Here is an 18,402-nt window from a genome sequence, read left to right on the forward strand (position 1 = left end):
CCTAGACCTACAGCTGGACAAGCTGGAGACTTAACGACAGCTGATGGTATAGTTTAAGTGTGAGTTTGAAGTCCTATGAACTAGGAGATCCAGTAGTGTGATTACAGGCTCAAGCCTGCTGCCAAGAATAGTAGGCTTGAGACTCAGGAATAGTTGATGTCCTAGGTTGAAGGCAGGCAGGAAGGAGGAATTCTCTTACTTGGGAGAGGATTAGTCTTTTGTTCTCTTCAGACCTTTAACTGATTGGATCAGGTTCACTCATATTATGGAGAGGAATCACCCTTTAATCAGTCTATTGATTTAAATGTTAGATTCATCCAAAAACACCTTCATAGAAATACTCAGAATAATGTTTGATGTAATATCTGGGTATTTTGTGGCCCAGCAAGTTTACAGGTAAAACTAAGCATCACAGGTCACATTTCCTAGTTTTTTTGGTGTGTGTCTGGTTATTTTTGATTTATGTTGTATAGTGTGAATTATATAGTGTAGGAAATTTGGATTCTGTTACATTCTTCCAAAGAGTGTTAATTCTTTTGGTTTAGCAGGCAGTTAATTTGGCTGAACTCAAACTCTAAACTGTTGTCTCCTTTGTGATAGGCAGCAGATGAAATCTTTATTCAGTTTGTTTATCCTTAGCTGGGCACTGGGAGTTGTTACATTCATATGTGTTCAGGAGACAGGCACAGATTTGGGCTAAGAAATAATTATATATAGTTATATTAGTTTGAGCTGTACAGCATGATGGTTTGACCTATATCTGTTGTGAAGTGATGACCACAGTAGGGGTAGTTAACATCCATGATCTCACTATAGATAACAGTAAAAGGAAAAAAAAATTCTCCTCTGGTGAGAACTTTTAGATCTACCCTCTTAACAAGTTTCCTACTTATCTAATAGCAGTGCTAACTATAATCAATGTGTTGTATATTACATCCCTAGGACTTGTAACTAAAAGTTTATATCTTTTGACCACCTTATTCCAGTTGTACTTCACCTCACCCCCTGCCTTTGGTAACCACAAGTCTGATCTCTTTTTCTATGAGTTTGGTATGTTTTTTGTTTTTTTTTGAGTCCACATAATGGTGAGATCATCCAGTGTTTGTCTTTCTCTGTCTGACTTATTTCACTTCGCATAATGCCTGCAAGGGTTCATCCATGTTGTTGCAAATGGTAGGATTTCCTCCTTTTTTTTTTTTTTTTTTTTTGATGTGTACTTTATTCTTTATCCTTTCTTACTTTGATGGTCATTTAGGTTGTTTCCATGTCTTGGCTATTATAAATAATGCTTCTGTGAACATGGGGGATGTAGATATCTTTTTGAGTTAGTGTTTTTGTTTCCTTTGGATATATTTCCAGAAGTAGAATTGTTGGGTCATGTGGTAGTTTGGAGCACTGGGTGTGGTGCATAAACAATGAATTCTGGATCACTGAGAAAAAATTAAATTAAAAAAAAATTTTTTTTTGGAGGAAACTCCGTACTGTTTTCCATAATGGCTGTACATTTTATAGTCCCACCAGCAGTCCAGAAGGGTTCCTTTTTCTTGAGATCCATGCCAGCGTTTGTTACCTTTTTTCATTTTGATGGAGGATCTGGCCTAGGGCATTAATGACTTTTGAGCTGTGTAATTCTTTGTTACGGAAGAATGTCTTATGCGTTGTAGGACATTTAGAAACATCCCTGGTCTACCATCTACCCATTAGATGCCAGTAACATCCCAACCCCCCATAGCCACACCCTGCACCCCCCCGCCCCATTTATGACAAGCAAAAATGTCTCCTTGGGGCAAAATTACTGAGCTCAGGTCTAATGAGAAAAAAGCAGCTGAGTTATGTAGATGTTTTTGTGTTCTAATTATACTGTGATGTTTACAGGTAAATAGTTCTTGTAAAGAAGATGACTCTAAGCAGAAGCAACCAAACAAGAAAAAGAGGATCATTTATGATTCAGGTAATATTTCTCCTGAGGAGTTTTAAAGTTTTAAAATAATTTTATATCCCTCAGAGCAGTGTTTTCCAAACTGATGTTCTGAGACACAGAGCTCTCTCTGATGTTATAATAAGTCCTGTGAGGAGAGGGCTCTATACTTAAAGTTAGAAACAGTTTTATTATACTGTGGAACTTAACAGAGCTGAAATGTGTTAATGTATTAAATATATCTGTTTGGGGGGTATATAGTATATATAGCATGTCTTAGACTTACTTTGAGTATGGCATATTTATTTTTTAAAATACTCATACTAACTTCTTTTGCAGCTGAATTTCTTGGAAACTGAATTTGAAAAAAATGTGCTTTAGAATATTGCTTTAGAAACAAAGATCTAAAATTTAATTTTTGTGGTTTTAATCTGGACCTTTTTTGTTGCATTTAAAGTGGAACAAGCATTATATAAAATATTTAAATACACTTTTAAGATGGGGAGTGTGTATTTTTATGCTTGCCTTTTATGATATATTAAAGTAACGGTAGAATTCAGAACGTTTTAGATTTTACTTTTGTGGAGTAGATCCATCTGGTGTGAATTCTTCCAATTAAAAAGGTAACCTAAGGAAGCATTTGTAGATTGTTAGGATTTGACAGTGATAGCAAAGATTCTGACTCCATCCTAAAAATACATAAGTGTTTATTGTAAGTCTTTTACTGTTGTCTGTTGTAAGGAATTTGAAATAAATACACATTCCCTGGAAGTTTTGGAAATGTAATTGTTTGGTACAGTTTAGAATAATATGAAGCAGGATTTATAAATGTGTGGTTCAGAGAAAAAGGAAGGATACTGAAGTTTATGAAACGTCTATTCTTGTATTCTTTTGTCTTGGTTTGTATTTAAGTGTCTTGGGTAGTTAGGTTGTAGTAGACAGACCAGTGCTTCCAAAGATGTCCATACCCTAATTCCTAGAATCTGTGAATATGTTAGGTTACATGACAAAAGGGAAATTAAAGTTGTAAAGTTGTAGGTGGCATTAAATTTGATAATTAGATGACCTTAAAGTAGGGAGATTATCCTGGATTATCTAGGGGTGGGTCCATTGTATTCACAAGGAATGGGGAAGCAGGAGAAAGAGAGAGAGAGAGATTAACTATGGAAGAAAGTCAGAGAACCAGAGAGATGGCAGCATGAGGAGGATTTTGCCCGCTGTTGCTGGTTTTGAAGATGGAGAAAGGGAGCCCTAAGTAGAGAATGTTAGCAATCATTAGAAACTGGAAAAGACAGGGAAATAGATTTTTTCCAAGAGTATCTAGAAAAGGATCATAGCCTTGCTGACACTTTGATATTAGTCCAGTGAGATCTGTATGGGATTTTTAACCTCCAGAACTGTACGATAATATGCTTATATTGTTTTAAGCCACTAAATTTGTGGTGATTTGTTATGTCAACAGAAGTAAGACAAAGGCTTAACACAAGTAGAGGTAACCTGTGAGAATTCACAGTAAGAATTTTGCCTTGAAATGGACCTTGAGGAATCAGTTAACAATAATCACTATAAAAACACACTGTATTTTACTATTTCTTTTGAGGGTTTTGTTTGATCTTTCCATGTACAGATTCAGAATCAGAGGAGACAGTGCAGGTAAAAAATGCCAAAAAGCAACCAGAAAAATTGCCATTGTCTTCTAAACCTGGTAAAATTCTACGCCAGGATCCTGTTACATACATTTCAGAAACAGGTAAGGTGCTGAATATGTTTATTGTTTTAGAGAGCAGTAGTGTGTGTTCTGTTCATGAGCTTCTCGTTGGTGTCTGGATGTACCTCATTCACTTTGAATTGAATTTCTGTTGCCTTTTTTCCTTTGTTGGTGTATATTAGAGGAAGTTTGTAGTCATTATCTTTGGCATTTTCTGTGGGTTAAGGGCCATTGTAAAGACCAATTACAGGAGAATTGGCCTTGGGATTTTTTAAAGTTTTTTTTTTTTAAGATTTATCTATTTTTTTTAGAGAGAGAGAAAAAGAGAATGTGAGGATGTGATCATGAGTGGGAAATGGGGAAGAGGCAGAGAGAGAGAGAGCCTCCCCAAACAGACTCCCCACTGAGGGCATAGCCTGATGTGGGCCAGATTCTAGCACCTTGAGGTCATGATCCAGTCCAAAAGCAAGAGTCAGTCACCTCAGCCACCCAGGCACCCCTAGGTGTTCTCTATTGAATAAGCTGAAGTTCTATCTTGAATCATAGATTAAAATGTTACTGGTGTGTTTTATGTAAGTTTTAAAATCTTTCATTTTAGAGTCATAATAAGCTAAACATATAACGGTTATTCATATTTGTGATTTATAAAATCTAGCACAAGGGCATGTGGGTGGCTCAGTCACTTAAGCGTCTGCCTTTGGCACAGGTCCTGATCCCAGGGTCCTGAGATTGAGCCCCAAGGTGGCTCTGTGCTCACTGGGGAGTATGCTTGTCCTTCTGCTCCTTCCCTCGTTCGTGCTCTCTTTCTGTCTCAAATAAATAAATAAAAAGATATATAATATAGCAGAGATGGGACCTGAATTCCTTGTATTCTCTTGTGACACTGAAGATTTTAGTGCTGCTTTTTAAAAGATGATTTTTTTTTAAAAAGATCTTATTTATTTATTTGACAGACAGAGATCACAAGTAGGCAGAAAGGCAGGCATTGAGAGAGAGAGTGGAGGAAGTAGGCTCCCCGCTGAGCAGAGAGCCCAATGTGGGGCTCGATCCCAGGACCCTGGGATCATGACCTGAGCCGAGCAGAGGCTTTAATCCACTGAGCCACCCAGGCGCCCCTAAAAGATGATTGTTTTTGTACTGAAATTTGTTTGATCTGTTTTGAGTGGTCAAAAGCAAAAGACACTTATAAATAATTATACACTAATCTTAAAATGGTAAAATAGCATAAATAGTTGTTTCATAGATATTATTCATTTATGGTGAGGATCTCTGAAATGTCACCTAAAGAAAAAAACTCAGATGCATTCATCGTAAAGTCATTTTGAGTCTGGCATTGTTAACTACTAGAGGAGACTGGAACAGGAATATAAGGTTAGATGTAGTAATCTTCAAATTCACAGAGCCTGTTGAGTCTGTTCCTGCATAAAAATGCTTGAAGGGGCCATGAAAGCATCTCATAGGTTACTGATTTGTTTATATTGAAGAAAACCTCCAGAACCATTATTTTTAGCACTCTGCTACTTCCGTATTGCTAGGAAGTGAATACACCTGGTTTGAAGAGACAAGGCAAAAGCAATGTATTTATTTTGGTATTCAGCAAACATTTATTGGGTGTTTTTTTACATCCCCGATACTAGGAACTGGGGATTAAAAAAATGACCAGACTCCCAAGTACTGTAGGAGTAGCTTGAGGCAGTGAAAAGTGGTCAGGCAGAGTGCTTGAAGCTAAGAGTTGGTCTGGCCCTTGAAGGATAAGCTGGTGATGGAGGGAAGAACGAGTCAGCTTGCGGGGATGAGATTATTTAAGGCTCGGCAGCCAGCACAGGGGTTGGTATGTTCATAGGACACAGAAGAGACTGCTTGCCCACATGATGAGGCGTGGTGGGAAGTAGAATGAAGGAAGGCCTTGAAGGCTAGGCCGATGAATTTAGCCTTAACATAGCAGGGAAGAGGGAACCATGAAAGTTTTTGAAGGGAGTTGTGGAATGTTGAAAATAGTACTGAAGGGTGATAGTTGGATTGCTAGTGTTGAGGGTGGGCTGGAGAATATAGAAATTGTAAAGAGGGAAGTCGAGGCATTTACTGGGAGTGAAGTGATAAGAAACGTAAAAAGTTTACAATAGTAGGGAACTGATATAAATGTTCTTGGGAAGTGAATTACAAATAGGTGTTTGGATGACCAAACATAGTTGGTCATTAGCATATTATTAGCATAGTTGGAGAATTGTCATTAGCATGTTTAAAGTTTTTTGTTGTTATTTGAAAAAATTTTTGAATATTTTTATTTATTTTTAAAAGAGGTTTTATTTATTTATTTGCTAGAGAGAGACAGAGAGAGAGAGAACAAGCGGGGGGTGGCAGGCAGAGGGAGAAGCAGGTTCTCTGCTGAGCAAGGAGCCGGATGGGACCTCCAGTCCCAGGACCATGGGATCATGACCTGAGCTGAAGGCAGAGGCTTAACCCACTGAGCCACCCAGATGTCCTTATTTTCTTTTAATTTTTAAGTAATCTGTACACCTGACATGGGGCTTGAACTCACAGCCTTGAGATCCAGAGTCTCATGCACTACCAACTAAGGCAGCCAGGTGCTCCTTGTTTTTTGTTTTTGTTTTTGTTTTTTCCAGGAACAGCTTTATTGCAATATACAGTTCACCTCTAAGATTTTTAGTATTATTGGAATTTGCAGTTACAGGTCAAAGTTTTCAGAGATACAAGTAACAATCAAACTTTACTTCCACGTATGGGCTGTTACTTGAGAGTGTGCAGGTACTTGTGATGGATACATGGGTGGGTAAGTAGGGAGTGAAACAGGAAAGGAAGTCCTTGTGTTGTAGGAGGAACCTGAGCCTGGAAGGTCAGAAGCCCTGCCTGAGGTTCCATCCTTGGTTCCCATCTGACAGCTCTTTGAGTCTGCTTCACCTTCTACAAAGCAGTGACACTAATTGAATAGGTTTGTTGTGGAGACTTACTGGAATAATGCAGAGGAAAGGGCTAGACCCAGTGCCTGAAGCATATAAAAATAGGCAGTCCAGAGGAAAAAGAGCAAAACAGAGGAAGCCCACACATGAGCTTTGTAGGTTCTCAGAGACGTTTATTTGATAAAATTGTACAAATGATCAAAACCAAAATGTAGGTGATATGAACATATTTTCTGTAAACTTTTTGGTAAGCTGAGATATTTCTTCATTATGGCAGAGGCAGACTGACTTTTTAACTTTTTTGTTCTATTGCTAAATATCTGCTCAGGCACATTGTGCAAATGCACTCTTCTATTAAGAGATCCCCCTATGAGATCTGGCCACCTTTGTGAAGTTTTGAATATGTGGGAGGGATACTAGGAACAGTATGGTGATAGGTTTGTTATGGAACTGAAGGTGGTGTGATCAAGCTTTGCAGTGACACCCTGGAAACGTCAAAGTTAGTGTGTAGACAGCCGTGACCTTCAACTGTGGATCAGTTGGCTATCCTTATCTTGTGATTTTAGGTACACAGAAGGGTCAGACGATTTAAGCTCTGATCACAGATTTTCTTTAACATGGGATCGTTTATTTCAGACCAGGTATTTTTGAATGTTATTTTCTGAAAAGATATCCAACACTTTATCTGCAATTTCTGTGAACATGATCAATGTTTATGTCGTTCTGCTGGTGGCACTTACTTGGGAAAGTAACCATTGTCCCCCTTATTGTAGCTGAAAATCTTGGGGTGCAGTGTATCTAATAGGATGTTCAGTATTAATTACAATTTTCTGTTTTTTCTTACAATTAAGATACAGGGTTCTAGATAGAGAAAAGCTAGTTCTTTTCTTACCTGTGTTTATGGCCTCATAGTTTTTTTATTCCTTGAAATCACAGGTGCATGGGATGAAAAATAAACTTTTTCTTCCCTCTGTAAGGGAATGAACTGTTTGTTATAAAGGAGTCCATATCAGCAAGTCAGATACATAAAGCAAATCAGATACAGAAAGAGTTTTAAGAAAGGTGCAGCTTCTTGAAATTAATAAGCTGGAAAATTCTTTGTCTTAAAAATGATTTAGTTTTTTTTTTTTAAATCTGAAACTAGTTTTTCAAGTAGTGGGTCATGAATAAATATTCACATTATAAATGTAAATATTTATATTACTAGTATCAAGTTAAATACAGTATTTGTGGTAATAATAATTTAAAAAAAAATTCTAACCTAAAATTGCATTGTTGATTGGGAGATTGGAGTCTTCTTGTGGAGAAGGATTATATGACAATGATTCAGTTTTAAAAACCTGTTAATAATGAAAAAACAGGGGCACCTGGTTGGCTTAATTGGTTAAACATCTGCCTTTGGCTCAGGTCATGATTTAGGGTCCTGGGCAGCTCTACTTTGGGCTCTCTCCCCTTCCACCCCCCCACCCCGCCCTGTCCTGGCTCATGCTCTCTCTCGAAAATAAATGAAGTCTTAAAAAAAAAATAACAGGGTGCCTGGGAGGCTCAGTGGGTTAAAGCCTCTGCCTTCAGCTCAGGTCATGATCTCAGGGTCCTGGGATCGAGCCCCACACTGGGCTCTCTGCTCAGCGGTGAGCCTGCCTTCCTCTCTCTCTGCCTGCCTCTCTGCCTACTTGTGATCTCTCTCTGTGTCAAATAAATAAATAAAAAATCTTTAAAAAAAATAACAAAAGAAACACCGTATTTTATTTTTTATGAGTCATTTTTTGTTTGGTACTTTTCTTGTAGTATAGTATTTGTAGTGTTTAAGAACACGAGCTCTTAATTCAGGCTGATTGGGTCAACCTTCATTTATCTTCCCCATGTTTTAGTTTCCTCATTTGTGAAATGGGTTTATTATTAGTACCTACATCAGAGGACTTTGTGATGATCAAATGAGATAATCCTTGAAAAGCATTTAAAACAGGGTCAGGCATATAATAAATGCTAAATAAATATTAACTCTTAGGTTTACATTTCAATTTTGTTGTGTCCCTACATCTGCCTTTAAAGACTATGCTGAAGACATTTGATTTTTGCTTAAGTACTTAGGACTTTCTGTTGATCATGTAACTGTGCTTCAGAAATTGAGAAATTGAATTTGACCCACTGATGTTGCAGATGTGCACTGTCCAATAGGGCAGCTATTGTGGCTGTTGAGCACTTGAAATTCGACAAGCCCAAACTGACAGTGTAAAGGACAGATTTCAGAGGGTTAGTATGAAAAAGAAGTAAATTATCTTATTAATAATTTTTTAATATTGATGATATGTTGAAATGGCAATAATTTGAATATATTGGGTTGAATAAAAATTTTTGTTAAAATTAATTTTGCTTGTTTCTTTTTTACTTTTTTAATATATGGTTATGAGAAAATTTAAAACTCTATGTAGATCACATTTTTTTCTGGTTGCACAAGATTTTATAAACAACAAGAAAAATTTAGGAAATAACCTTATTTTGGAAAATAACCTACTTCATTCAAGTGCTTTTGTTTATATTATTATATACTTCTTTTGGCTATATTATACAGATCTTTAGGCTTATTGTTTAGCTCTGTGATTTATTTTTCATTATCACTTTTATTAAATGTCTTCTATTATTTTTAAAGTACTTTAATTACATTAATCTCTCAAATTTAAGGAAAGGAAAAAAATGGCTTGTAAACATCTTCATAGCTAACCACTGACTCTAGTAAAATGTTCTTGTAGGTTGGTAAAAACCCAAATACTTGTTGTACTGGGTAAATATATTTACTTTTAGCTGTTTAATGAAGTGAGAGACCTTGAGTTTTGTTTGGCAAAGATGACCTTTTATTAGGCAGTTTCATCAGGGGCTGGTGTTTGGTTGAGAATAATGGGGGTTTTCCCCTGTTTAAAAGTTGTTTATGGCTGGCAATTTTAATTGAGCACATAATTCCAGAGACAGTGCTCTTGAGGTTATAATTGTTTTTGTGGTGTTAAATTGGAAAAAATTGGGAATGTGGTGTTCTCCAGTTTATGTAATGTTAGCTACCTGTGACTTGGGAAAAAAGTAGAAGTATTGCTGAGGATGTGTGTGTAACATTCTCTTTCACTGATTTTTAGAGGCGTATGGTTTTGCTTACCAGACGAATGGGGAAAGCTTATGTATAGTAGAGAGAACGTTTCTTAGATGTTTTCAGGGAAACTAGAGTGATTAAGCCTGAAAATTTCTTTGAAGTGAGAGGAAACTAAGAACTATGTATTGCATTTCTTTGATTATACTTGTTCAAAAATTAATATTGATTTCTGCATTAAGACTCTATAAAAGAAACTAAATTTATCATTTTGGGGGATAGGTTTAGGTTTATATTATATTATTATTATTATATAATATTAATATTATTTTAACTTGCCTAAGTAACACATTTAACACTGAAAGTAAGACATTCTCGCTGAAAACGAAGTAAACAATTCAGATGAAAAAAAATTTTTTTTAAAAGATTTTATTTATTTATTTTTACAGACAGAGATCACAAGTAGGCAGAGAGGCAGGCAGAGAGAGAGGAGGAAGCAGGCTCCCTGCTAAGCAGAGAGCCCGATGCTGGGCTGGATCCCAGGACCCTGGGACCATGACCTGAGCCGAAGGCAGAGGCTTTAACCCACTGAGCCACCCGGGCGCCCCAGATGAAAATTTTTTATTCCCTCATCGATTCCTTTTGCCTTAGGTAGTCTATATAAATAAAAATGTATATACACACATTCATGTATGTGTACGTGTATATACACATACACACAGACACACACATTTTATTTGAATGGCATTTTATTATAAAATTTCTGTAGCTTGCTTTTTCATAATCCAATGTCTTTGACTTCCTCTTTCCCTGCCTCCTTTCCCTCCTTTCTTTGTCTCTCTCCTTGCTCTTCTTCAGCTTCTGCCTCTTTGCTTCAATAAAGAAGGATTCCTGTCTCATTCTTTTAAACTTCTATATGGAATCTAACAGTATGCATTCCATTTTTTTCATGTTCTTATTTTGGATATTGGATTATTGATATGTTCACATACCTGTTTATGTTTCATTGCAATATGATACATTTAACAATAAATGGGCGATTCACGATGAAAAATCTGATCACTTAAAAGAAAATGGTATTTCTTGAGGTTCATTTTAAGATTTTTTTTTTAAGATTTTATTTATTTATTTGTGAGAGAGAGCGAGAGAGCGAAAGAGTGAGCACAGGCAGGCGGAATGGCAGGCAGGGGCAGAGGGAGAAGCAGACTCCCTGCCAAGCAAGAAGCCCGATGTGTGACTCCATCCCAAGACGCTGGAATTATGACCCGAGCGGAAGGCAGCCACTTAACCAACTGAGCCACCCCGGTGTCCCCCATTTTAAGATGTATTTTACCTATCTATATTATGAAGAATAGATAGGGCTTCCAGTTTCTGCTTCTGGGCATCGTGCTCTTATGAAAGATCCACCTGCACCTCTGCCAGCAGCATTTGTATTTTCTCTTTGACTGTTACTGTGTTATGGATCAAAGCGCCACTAATAATATTTTTTTTGAACACGCTACTATTAAATCAGGTCTTACCCAGTTTTCAGGTCCAGAAAAGGGGGACTTTACACCTACCTTTACTAATTTTTTCCTGAAAGAAACTCATATCTTTTTTTTTTTTTTTAATTTAAAAAGTTATTTATTTGAGAAAGAGAGAAGGCGCACATGCCCATGTGGTTGGGGGAGAGATGGAGGAAGAGGGAGCCAGAATCCCAAGCAGATGACATGCCCAATGTGGAGCCTGATGCTGGGCTCCGTCTCACGACCCTGAGACATTACTTGAGCCAAAATCAGGAGTTTGACGCTTACCTGACTTAGCCACCCAGGTGCCCTGAGCTCTTGTATTTTTATTTTGCTAGATTCCAGGCTTTGTATCCTGATCCAGTCATTTATTTAACAATACTTAGCAGTATTAAATCCTCGATTATTTATTCAGTAAACATCATGTGTACACTCTATGTACATGATAGTGTACTGAATAATCTATGAAACAGATAAAAGAATAAAGCATAGTCTTGTCTTCAAGGACTTAGAGTTCATTGGGAGATAAATCTTTTATATAAGAAAAATTAACAGTGGCAAAATATTTTCTAAGGATATTGAGGCATGGGAGATGTAAGTTTTATTTTGGAGGTTCAGGAAACATTTCCTGGTGGAGAGAGAAGTTTGAGATAAATGTGAAAGGTTTGGAAGAATTTAACATGGAGATTTAGGTACTGTGTGTACTAGATAAAGAGAACAATGTGGGAGCTTGGAAATCAATAGCACTGTTTCATATGCATTATTCTTTACTTTCTAACCTACTATAGAAAGAGAAAATCTATTTTAAAAATTCAACTTATAAACTTTTACAGATTTACATAATTAATACTACCTAGTTTATAGCTCATATACATATATATAATGAAGAAACATTTTAAAAAGATTTATTCATTTTAGAGAGAGAACACACGAGGCTGGGGGAGGAGTAGAGGGAGAGGGAGAATCTCAAGTAGACCCTACACTGAGCATGGAGTCAGATTTGGGGTTCAGTTTCCTGACCCTGAGATCATAATCTGAGCTGAAACCAATTTCATGCTTAACTGACTGAGCCCCCAGGTACCCCCATAGCTCATACTTTCTTAATTATGGGATCTTCTACATAGGAGTCTCTTTATTTGAAAATCTGTGTCCAGAGTAAGAGGCGGGGAGAATTCTATAATAATAGAATAAATTTCATCTTGTGTATGACTATACATTTTTTTTTCTAAAACATTTCTACTGACTTCATGGAATGGAATAGCATTATTATTATTATTTTTTTTTAAAGATTTTATTTATTTATTTGACAGAGAGAGATCACAAGTAGGCAGAGAGGCAGGCAGAGAAAGAGGAGGAAGCAGGCTCCCTGCTGAGCAGAGAGCCTGATGCAGGACTCGATCCCAGGACCCTGAGATCATGACCCGAGCCGAAGGCAGCGGCCCAACCCACTGAGCCACCCAGGTGCCCCTGGAATAGCATTATTATATGGCTTATATTTCATATACATCAGATTTGATCTTCAAATTACCTAGTATTAGTGATGACTTACAGAAAGCTTGAGGAAACAATTTTCATTCTAAAGTTGCACCAAGTTTAACTGTGCAGTTGTCTTTGGATGTTCCTCATGTACTTGTTTTTCCGTATCATCTGAATTCATACTTCTACAAATTTGATAAACATATTTTTGAATTCCTTTGAGAAGCATTGGTAAAATTATTTAGTATTAAGAGGTAAATAAACCTTTTCTGAAATTGACATGATCTATTATCAGCACCTTGGATATAGCTTTTCTGTTTCTCACGAATGGTGGTTCAGTTATTTAGGGATCTTAATAATCACCTGTATTTCTTCATCTTGCCGTAAATCAGTGCTTCTCAATCAAGGGTGACTTGCCTCTCACAGAACCTTTGGCAGTGTCTGGAGACATTTGTGGTCATCACAGCTGGCAGGTGCTATGGCGTTTAGTTGGTAGAGGCTAGAGATGATGCGAAACATCGTATGGTGTGCAGGAGAGCTCCCTTCAGAAGCATTATTTGGTTCAAAATGGTCAGTAATGGAGAGGTTGAAGAACCCCACCTTGCCCTGTGAGAAAAGAATTTGGTGAATGTTTTGTTGAATTCCAGATAGCCCTTGTTTCTAGATTCGTTTCATCTGCTAGTGCTGTAACTTCTAGAATAAAGAAGCACTTAAGTCGGCATTGTTTATTCCTGGTGATCTCCATCTTCTGTCGAATATTCCTTTTGACTTGTTCTTGATGTTACTGCACAGAATTGTCACCAAACCTCTCCTCTTCTATTGTTCTCAGTTGGGGATTTGCCTTTCTCTTTTCAGCAATGAGGATTCCATTTCTCATTTTAATTTTTAGAGGCTTCTTCCTTGTACAGATGATTCAGAGTCACTGATACTGCTTTAGCAATTTTATTCATAAATTCACATTAACTGAAACATCTTTATAAGAGCTAGATGCTTTTTTACCCAGTGATGCTTACCTAGATGCTTTTTGCCCAGTGGTTTGTTCTTCAGGCCTCTTTTAGTAATGCATATTATGAGACCTGAAGATAATGGAGCACCAGAGTATCTGGAATGACTATTGAGGTTGTGAAGCACCTTTGAAAATGAACAGACTATTGTTTGTTCCTGTGACACATATTTTACTTGAGAAACTATGGGAGACACTGGATCGTATTCCAGAATGCCAAGGAAATAAGATTGTATTAGGAAAATATAATTAAATACTAATAATATACAGGGGATTTATACTTGGCTTTAATACTAAGACAGTTTTGTTACCTCCTCTTCTGTGTGGGGAGGTGGAATGTGACCAAAGCCGGGAATTACACTGCCGAACCACTCCCTTTACTCTTCGGGCGAGTCAGGTTTCCTTCTGGTGCCTGTTTCTTACCTAAGAATTGTAAGAAGCTGTGTGTGATGTACCTGTGTTCTACTGTCCAAGCCTCCCCCTTCCCCACCTGCTCTTCTTTCTCTGTGAGAGCCAGTGGAGATAGAGGCAAGGAAAGTATTTGTAAAATGTTCCACTTTCTCCTTCCCTGTTAATGGTTTCTTAGTAATTGAAGCCAGCTGTGGCTTTTCACGGACCCGTTCCTTGGGCTCTGGTGGGGACTTGGCACCTGTGTGGTAGGGAACATCCCAGCACAAGCCAGTACTTTCTCTCTTATTTATCATTACTCACCTCACTAGGCCTCACAGATTATAAAATGGGTTTATTTAAAGATATCATGGGGGCGCCTGGGTGGCTCAGTGGGTTAAGGCCTCTGCCTTCGGCTCAGGACATGATCCCAGGGTCCTGGGATCGAGCCCCGCATTGGGCTCTCTGCTCAGTGGGGAGCCTGCTTCCTCTTCTCTCTCTGCCTGCCTCTCTCACTACTTCTGATCTCTCTGTCCTGTCAAATAAATAAATAAATAAATAAAATCTTTAAAAAAAAAAAGAGATCATGAACTCTGTTTGATTCTGAGAGGATTTATTGGTACTGAGCCATGAGCTCTCTTAATTTCTTGATTAAAGATGAGCAATCTCAGTGGTTTTATTTAATCATACTGAAGCGCAGAATATTAGATGCACCACATAAATGGTGTAAGGATGGTATGTTTAGTTTCTCTTCCATCTAGTTAATTAACAAATATTTATTGAAGACTTGGCATATGTATAAAACTATCTCTGCTTCCAAAACCAAAATGACAGTTTGGGTTTTTGACCCAAGGATGTATTGAAAAGGAACTTGGTAGGAAAAAGGCTCTAAAAACTCAGAGTCCCTTTTTAGTTTTTGACTAGTTGTTGCTAAATAAATTATTTTTAATCTCTGTAACCAGATTTCTTTAGCATGATCTCCATTAATTTGGTTTCTGTGTGTTCCAAACCGAAGGAGAGAAAATCAGAATTCTAAATGCTCAGCAGGGTGAACTCCATAATTATATATTTTTTCCTTTTTGGCTTGTAAGTAGATTTCTGTATGGACCTGCAGACTATTTTCTTTCTCTTTCATTTGTTATCCTTTCTAAATAAAGGAATGTATCTAACTCAGAGTGGCAAAGCAATCTTCTCTCCCAGGCAGTTCCTCTGCTGTATGTTGGATAATGCTAGTTTACTGGTGATTGTTACCACATTTGAGGTTATGTTGTGTATAAATAAAAATAAATGGTGTTTTTATAAGGAGACATATCCTGGAGGGAGATTCTGAGTGTTCAATTGCCCATGATTTTCAACTAGGTCTTAGAAATTGGACTTAGATCTCTTTATCATTATTGTATTATACGTTTCTGGGGAGAAGAGAACATAGTTTGTCTTTGGCTTCTGACAGTGCAGGAACAAATTTGGGCTCATTAAAAATAAGAATGAATGTTAAAAAAGAAAAACAGCCATAACTTTATCTGCAGTGTTTCATTTCTACACACTGTGTAGGATCTTAAAATATTTATTTTACATGAGGATGGTCACAGCAACACCTGTTAAATGACTGTCTTCTGCAAGCAGCTGATTGCATTGTTCTTGTCTTTGGCCTCCTCAGCCTTCTTTTTCCACCATGTATTGGTATAGCCTTTGAAATATTAAGGGCAAAAGGAGTTTTAAGACAGCCAGTTCAGAAGTCATAGTACAAAGATGATAGGACTACTGCTTTCTTCAGGTTTTCTGGTTTTATAAGGCAAGATGACAGAATGCTTTCAGATAGGTCTGCAACTTTATAGAACCCCATATTTTTCTATATTCTCCTTAATGAAACCCTCTGTATTTATAAGAAGTATCTCTGTGCTTAGGAGGATCATGAGTTTACTTTTTTAGTGTTTGTTTTCCCCATAACTGTTAGCAGTGTGGGGACATGCATAAATCATGGAGTACTAAATAAGTGTCAGATCAAGTGAGCCAGTCTTTTTTTTCTCTTTTCATAACTGTTTCTCTTGAATTGCTCCTACTTTCCAAGGGGCCTGGAGAGCTATTTATTTTGCGGTTAGCAGAGAAGGGGCCTTGTATGCAGTTTTTAGCTCAGGACAGGATAAACATAGTTGAAATTTTATGCAGAATACTTTCTTTTTTTTTTTTTTTTGAGAATTCATGTGTAATTCCATTTTTACTCAGAAATTATGAAAATGCTTAAAAATTAGTCTGTGTTTGGGTTATAGTACATCTTTGGATCTATAGCTTGAAGACATTAAGTTTAAATTCATGTATTGTAAGCCAAACATTCAGAGAAAGGCTCCATTACCCTCCACTGTTATAAAGAGATCTCTAGTAGAGAATACTCATGAAAAAGAAGATTCCCTTTTAGGGGTGACATTTACACCTATAATGTTAAGACTAACCTAAAAGAATAAAATGATGGTTTTGTTTGTTTGTTTGTTTTTTTGCCAGCTTAATGTTACTGTTTGCATAATATTTTTGAACTTTGAAATTTGGGATTAATTTTTAATAACTGCATGGATCCACTGTATGGTTAGGGCACAATTTATATAGCTCTTCCCCAATTTTGATTGTTTCTGTTGCTTACATTTTTCATGTTTCTAATAGTGTGATGAATGTGTTTGTATACAAATATTTGTGAGTACCTCCAAGATTATCTCCAAGAATTACTAGGCTAAAGGTTATGAACATCTTTAAGGCTCTATGTATATTTTGCCAAATTGCTTTCTGGAAATTCATACTAGTTTATGTTTTCATAATCAGTGTCTATATTAGAACAAATATCATATTCTCACCAATATGGAACATAATTTAAAAATCTGTAAAACTATCCATAGATTCCCAAAATTATAGAAAGGAAAATCTTGAGAATTTGTCTGGTTGAACATTTTGCCGAGGAGGACAGTGAAGCCCAGATAATTAAAATAGGGATGCCTGGTTGACACAGTTGGTGGCGCATGTGACTCTTGATCCTCGGGACTGTGAGTTTGAATCCTGTGGTGGGTGTAGAGATTACTTAAAAATAAAAAATAATCAGTTGAAGTCAGGTTAGAATTTTAGTTTTCTGGAATTCTGGTTCAGTGTTTTCATTAGAGATTACTACCTTATTATTTATTGAATATCTGTTAAAACATGGTCAGGTGCTATACTGGGCACTTTGCTTTGAAAAAATCTAATCTTCCCAATAACCGAAATGGTGAATGGCTTGAACTGTTTTAACCATTTATATGGACAAGGACCAAAGGAAGAAATGAGATCAATCTTCAGATGGTCATTGTGAAAAAGGATGGATTAAGGAAAATAGGTGAAATTCACAGGGGAGTATTTTGGCTTAATACAAGGAAAACCTTTGAAATTCTTAGAGTACAGTAGTGCCAGTCATTAAAGAAAGGGGAGATCATGTTGAATGACATTGTTACGTGTTTGTCAGGAATGTAGAAAATGGGGTCTGTGCATTGGATGAGAGAGGGAATTAGTTGACTAAAGATAATGCATTAGAAAGAATATGGTAGAGTATACCTGACGGGCAGTTTAATGCTTGATAATAATAACTACTATTAGTAGCAATTAGATAAAAAGATAGCATGAACTCTCTGAAGCGAGTGACCGAATAAGCAGAGATGCTGATAAACAATGAAAGAAGTAAACAGCCTCTGCCTTCAGCTCAGGTCATGATCTCAGGGTACTGGGATCGAGCCCCGCGTCAGGCTCTCTGCTCATCGGGGAGCCTGCTTCCCTCCTCCCCCTGCCTGACTCTCTCTGCCTACTTGTGATCTCTCTGCCAAATAAATAAATATCTTAAGAAAAAAAAAAAAGAACTAAACAAAGGAAGGTGGAAAGGAGAAAACTAAAGCCAAGCCTTTTCTGTCTCAGAAAGCCAGGGGGTCAGAGAGTTTCTAGAAGATGGTCAATTTATTCTAAAATATTAGATCAAGGTTAAAAAGAGAGAAGTGTAATATATAGATGAAAAAAAATCACCCATCATCTATCCATTTAATTTAGATTTAAATGTGAATTTAAAAGTATATCTATAAATAAATATAGGTAGATATAAATGTGTCATTAAACATCCTGTTATGTCACCTGTTTTATCACATAGTAAACATATGAAGATGTCAGTAAGTATGGATATATATTACGATTTTCCATTTCATAGAATTCCATTGTGTGGTTGAACATAACAATAGATACTTAAGTTACTTGTTTTCCCATCGTATAAATGCTATTCACTTACCTCTGCTTGGTGCCACTGTCAAAGTTGAGGCTGTATTTTTTGCCTAAACCATATTAGTCACTTAATTTTCCCTTTATTTTTTCTTGTCCTCCTGTAGGCTGTTCTCTATAATTTTGAGTGAACAAATGTGGT

The 18,402-nt window shown here is 36.9% G+C and overlaps 1 protein-coding gene across 1 annotated transcript in view; it reads left to right on the plus strand.

Moving 5' to 3' along the window:
* RFC1 (replication factor C subunit 1) overlaps positions 1-18,402 on the plus strand; it is a 77,814-nt gene that overhangs the window by 22,941 nt on the left and 36,471 nt on the right. Inside the window, exons 3-4 of the mRNA XM_059163357.1 lie at positions 1,876-1,951; positions 3,546-3,668. Of these exons, the coding sequence (XP_059019340.1) occupies positions 1,876-1,951; positions 3,546-3,668 (199 nt within the window). The remainder of the gene's footprint in view (positions 1-1,875; positions 1,952-3,545; positions 3,669-18,402) is intronic.

Source organism: Mustela lutreola, chromosome 1, assembly GCF_030435805.1.
Source record: "Mustela lutreola isolate mMusLut2 chromosome 1, mMusLut2.pri, whole genome shotgun sequence".
Taxonomy (NCBI): Eukaryota; Metazoa; Chordata; class Mammalia; order Carnivora; family Mustelidae; genus Mustela; species Mustela lutreola.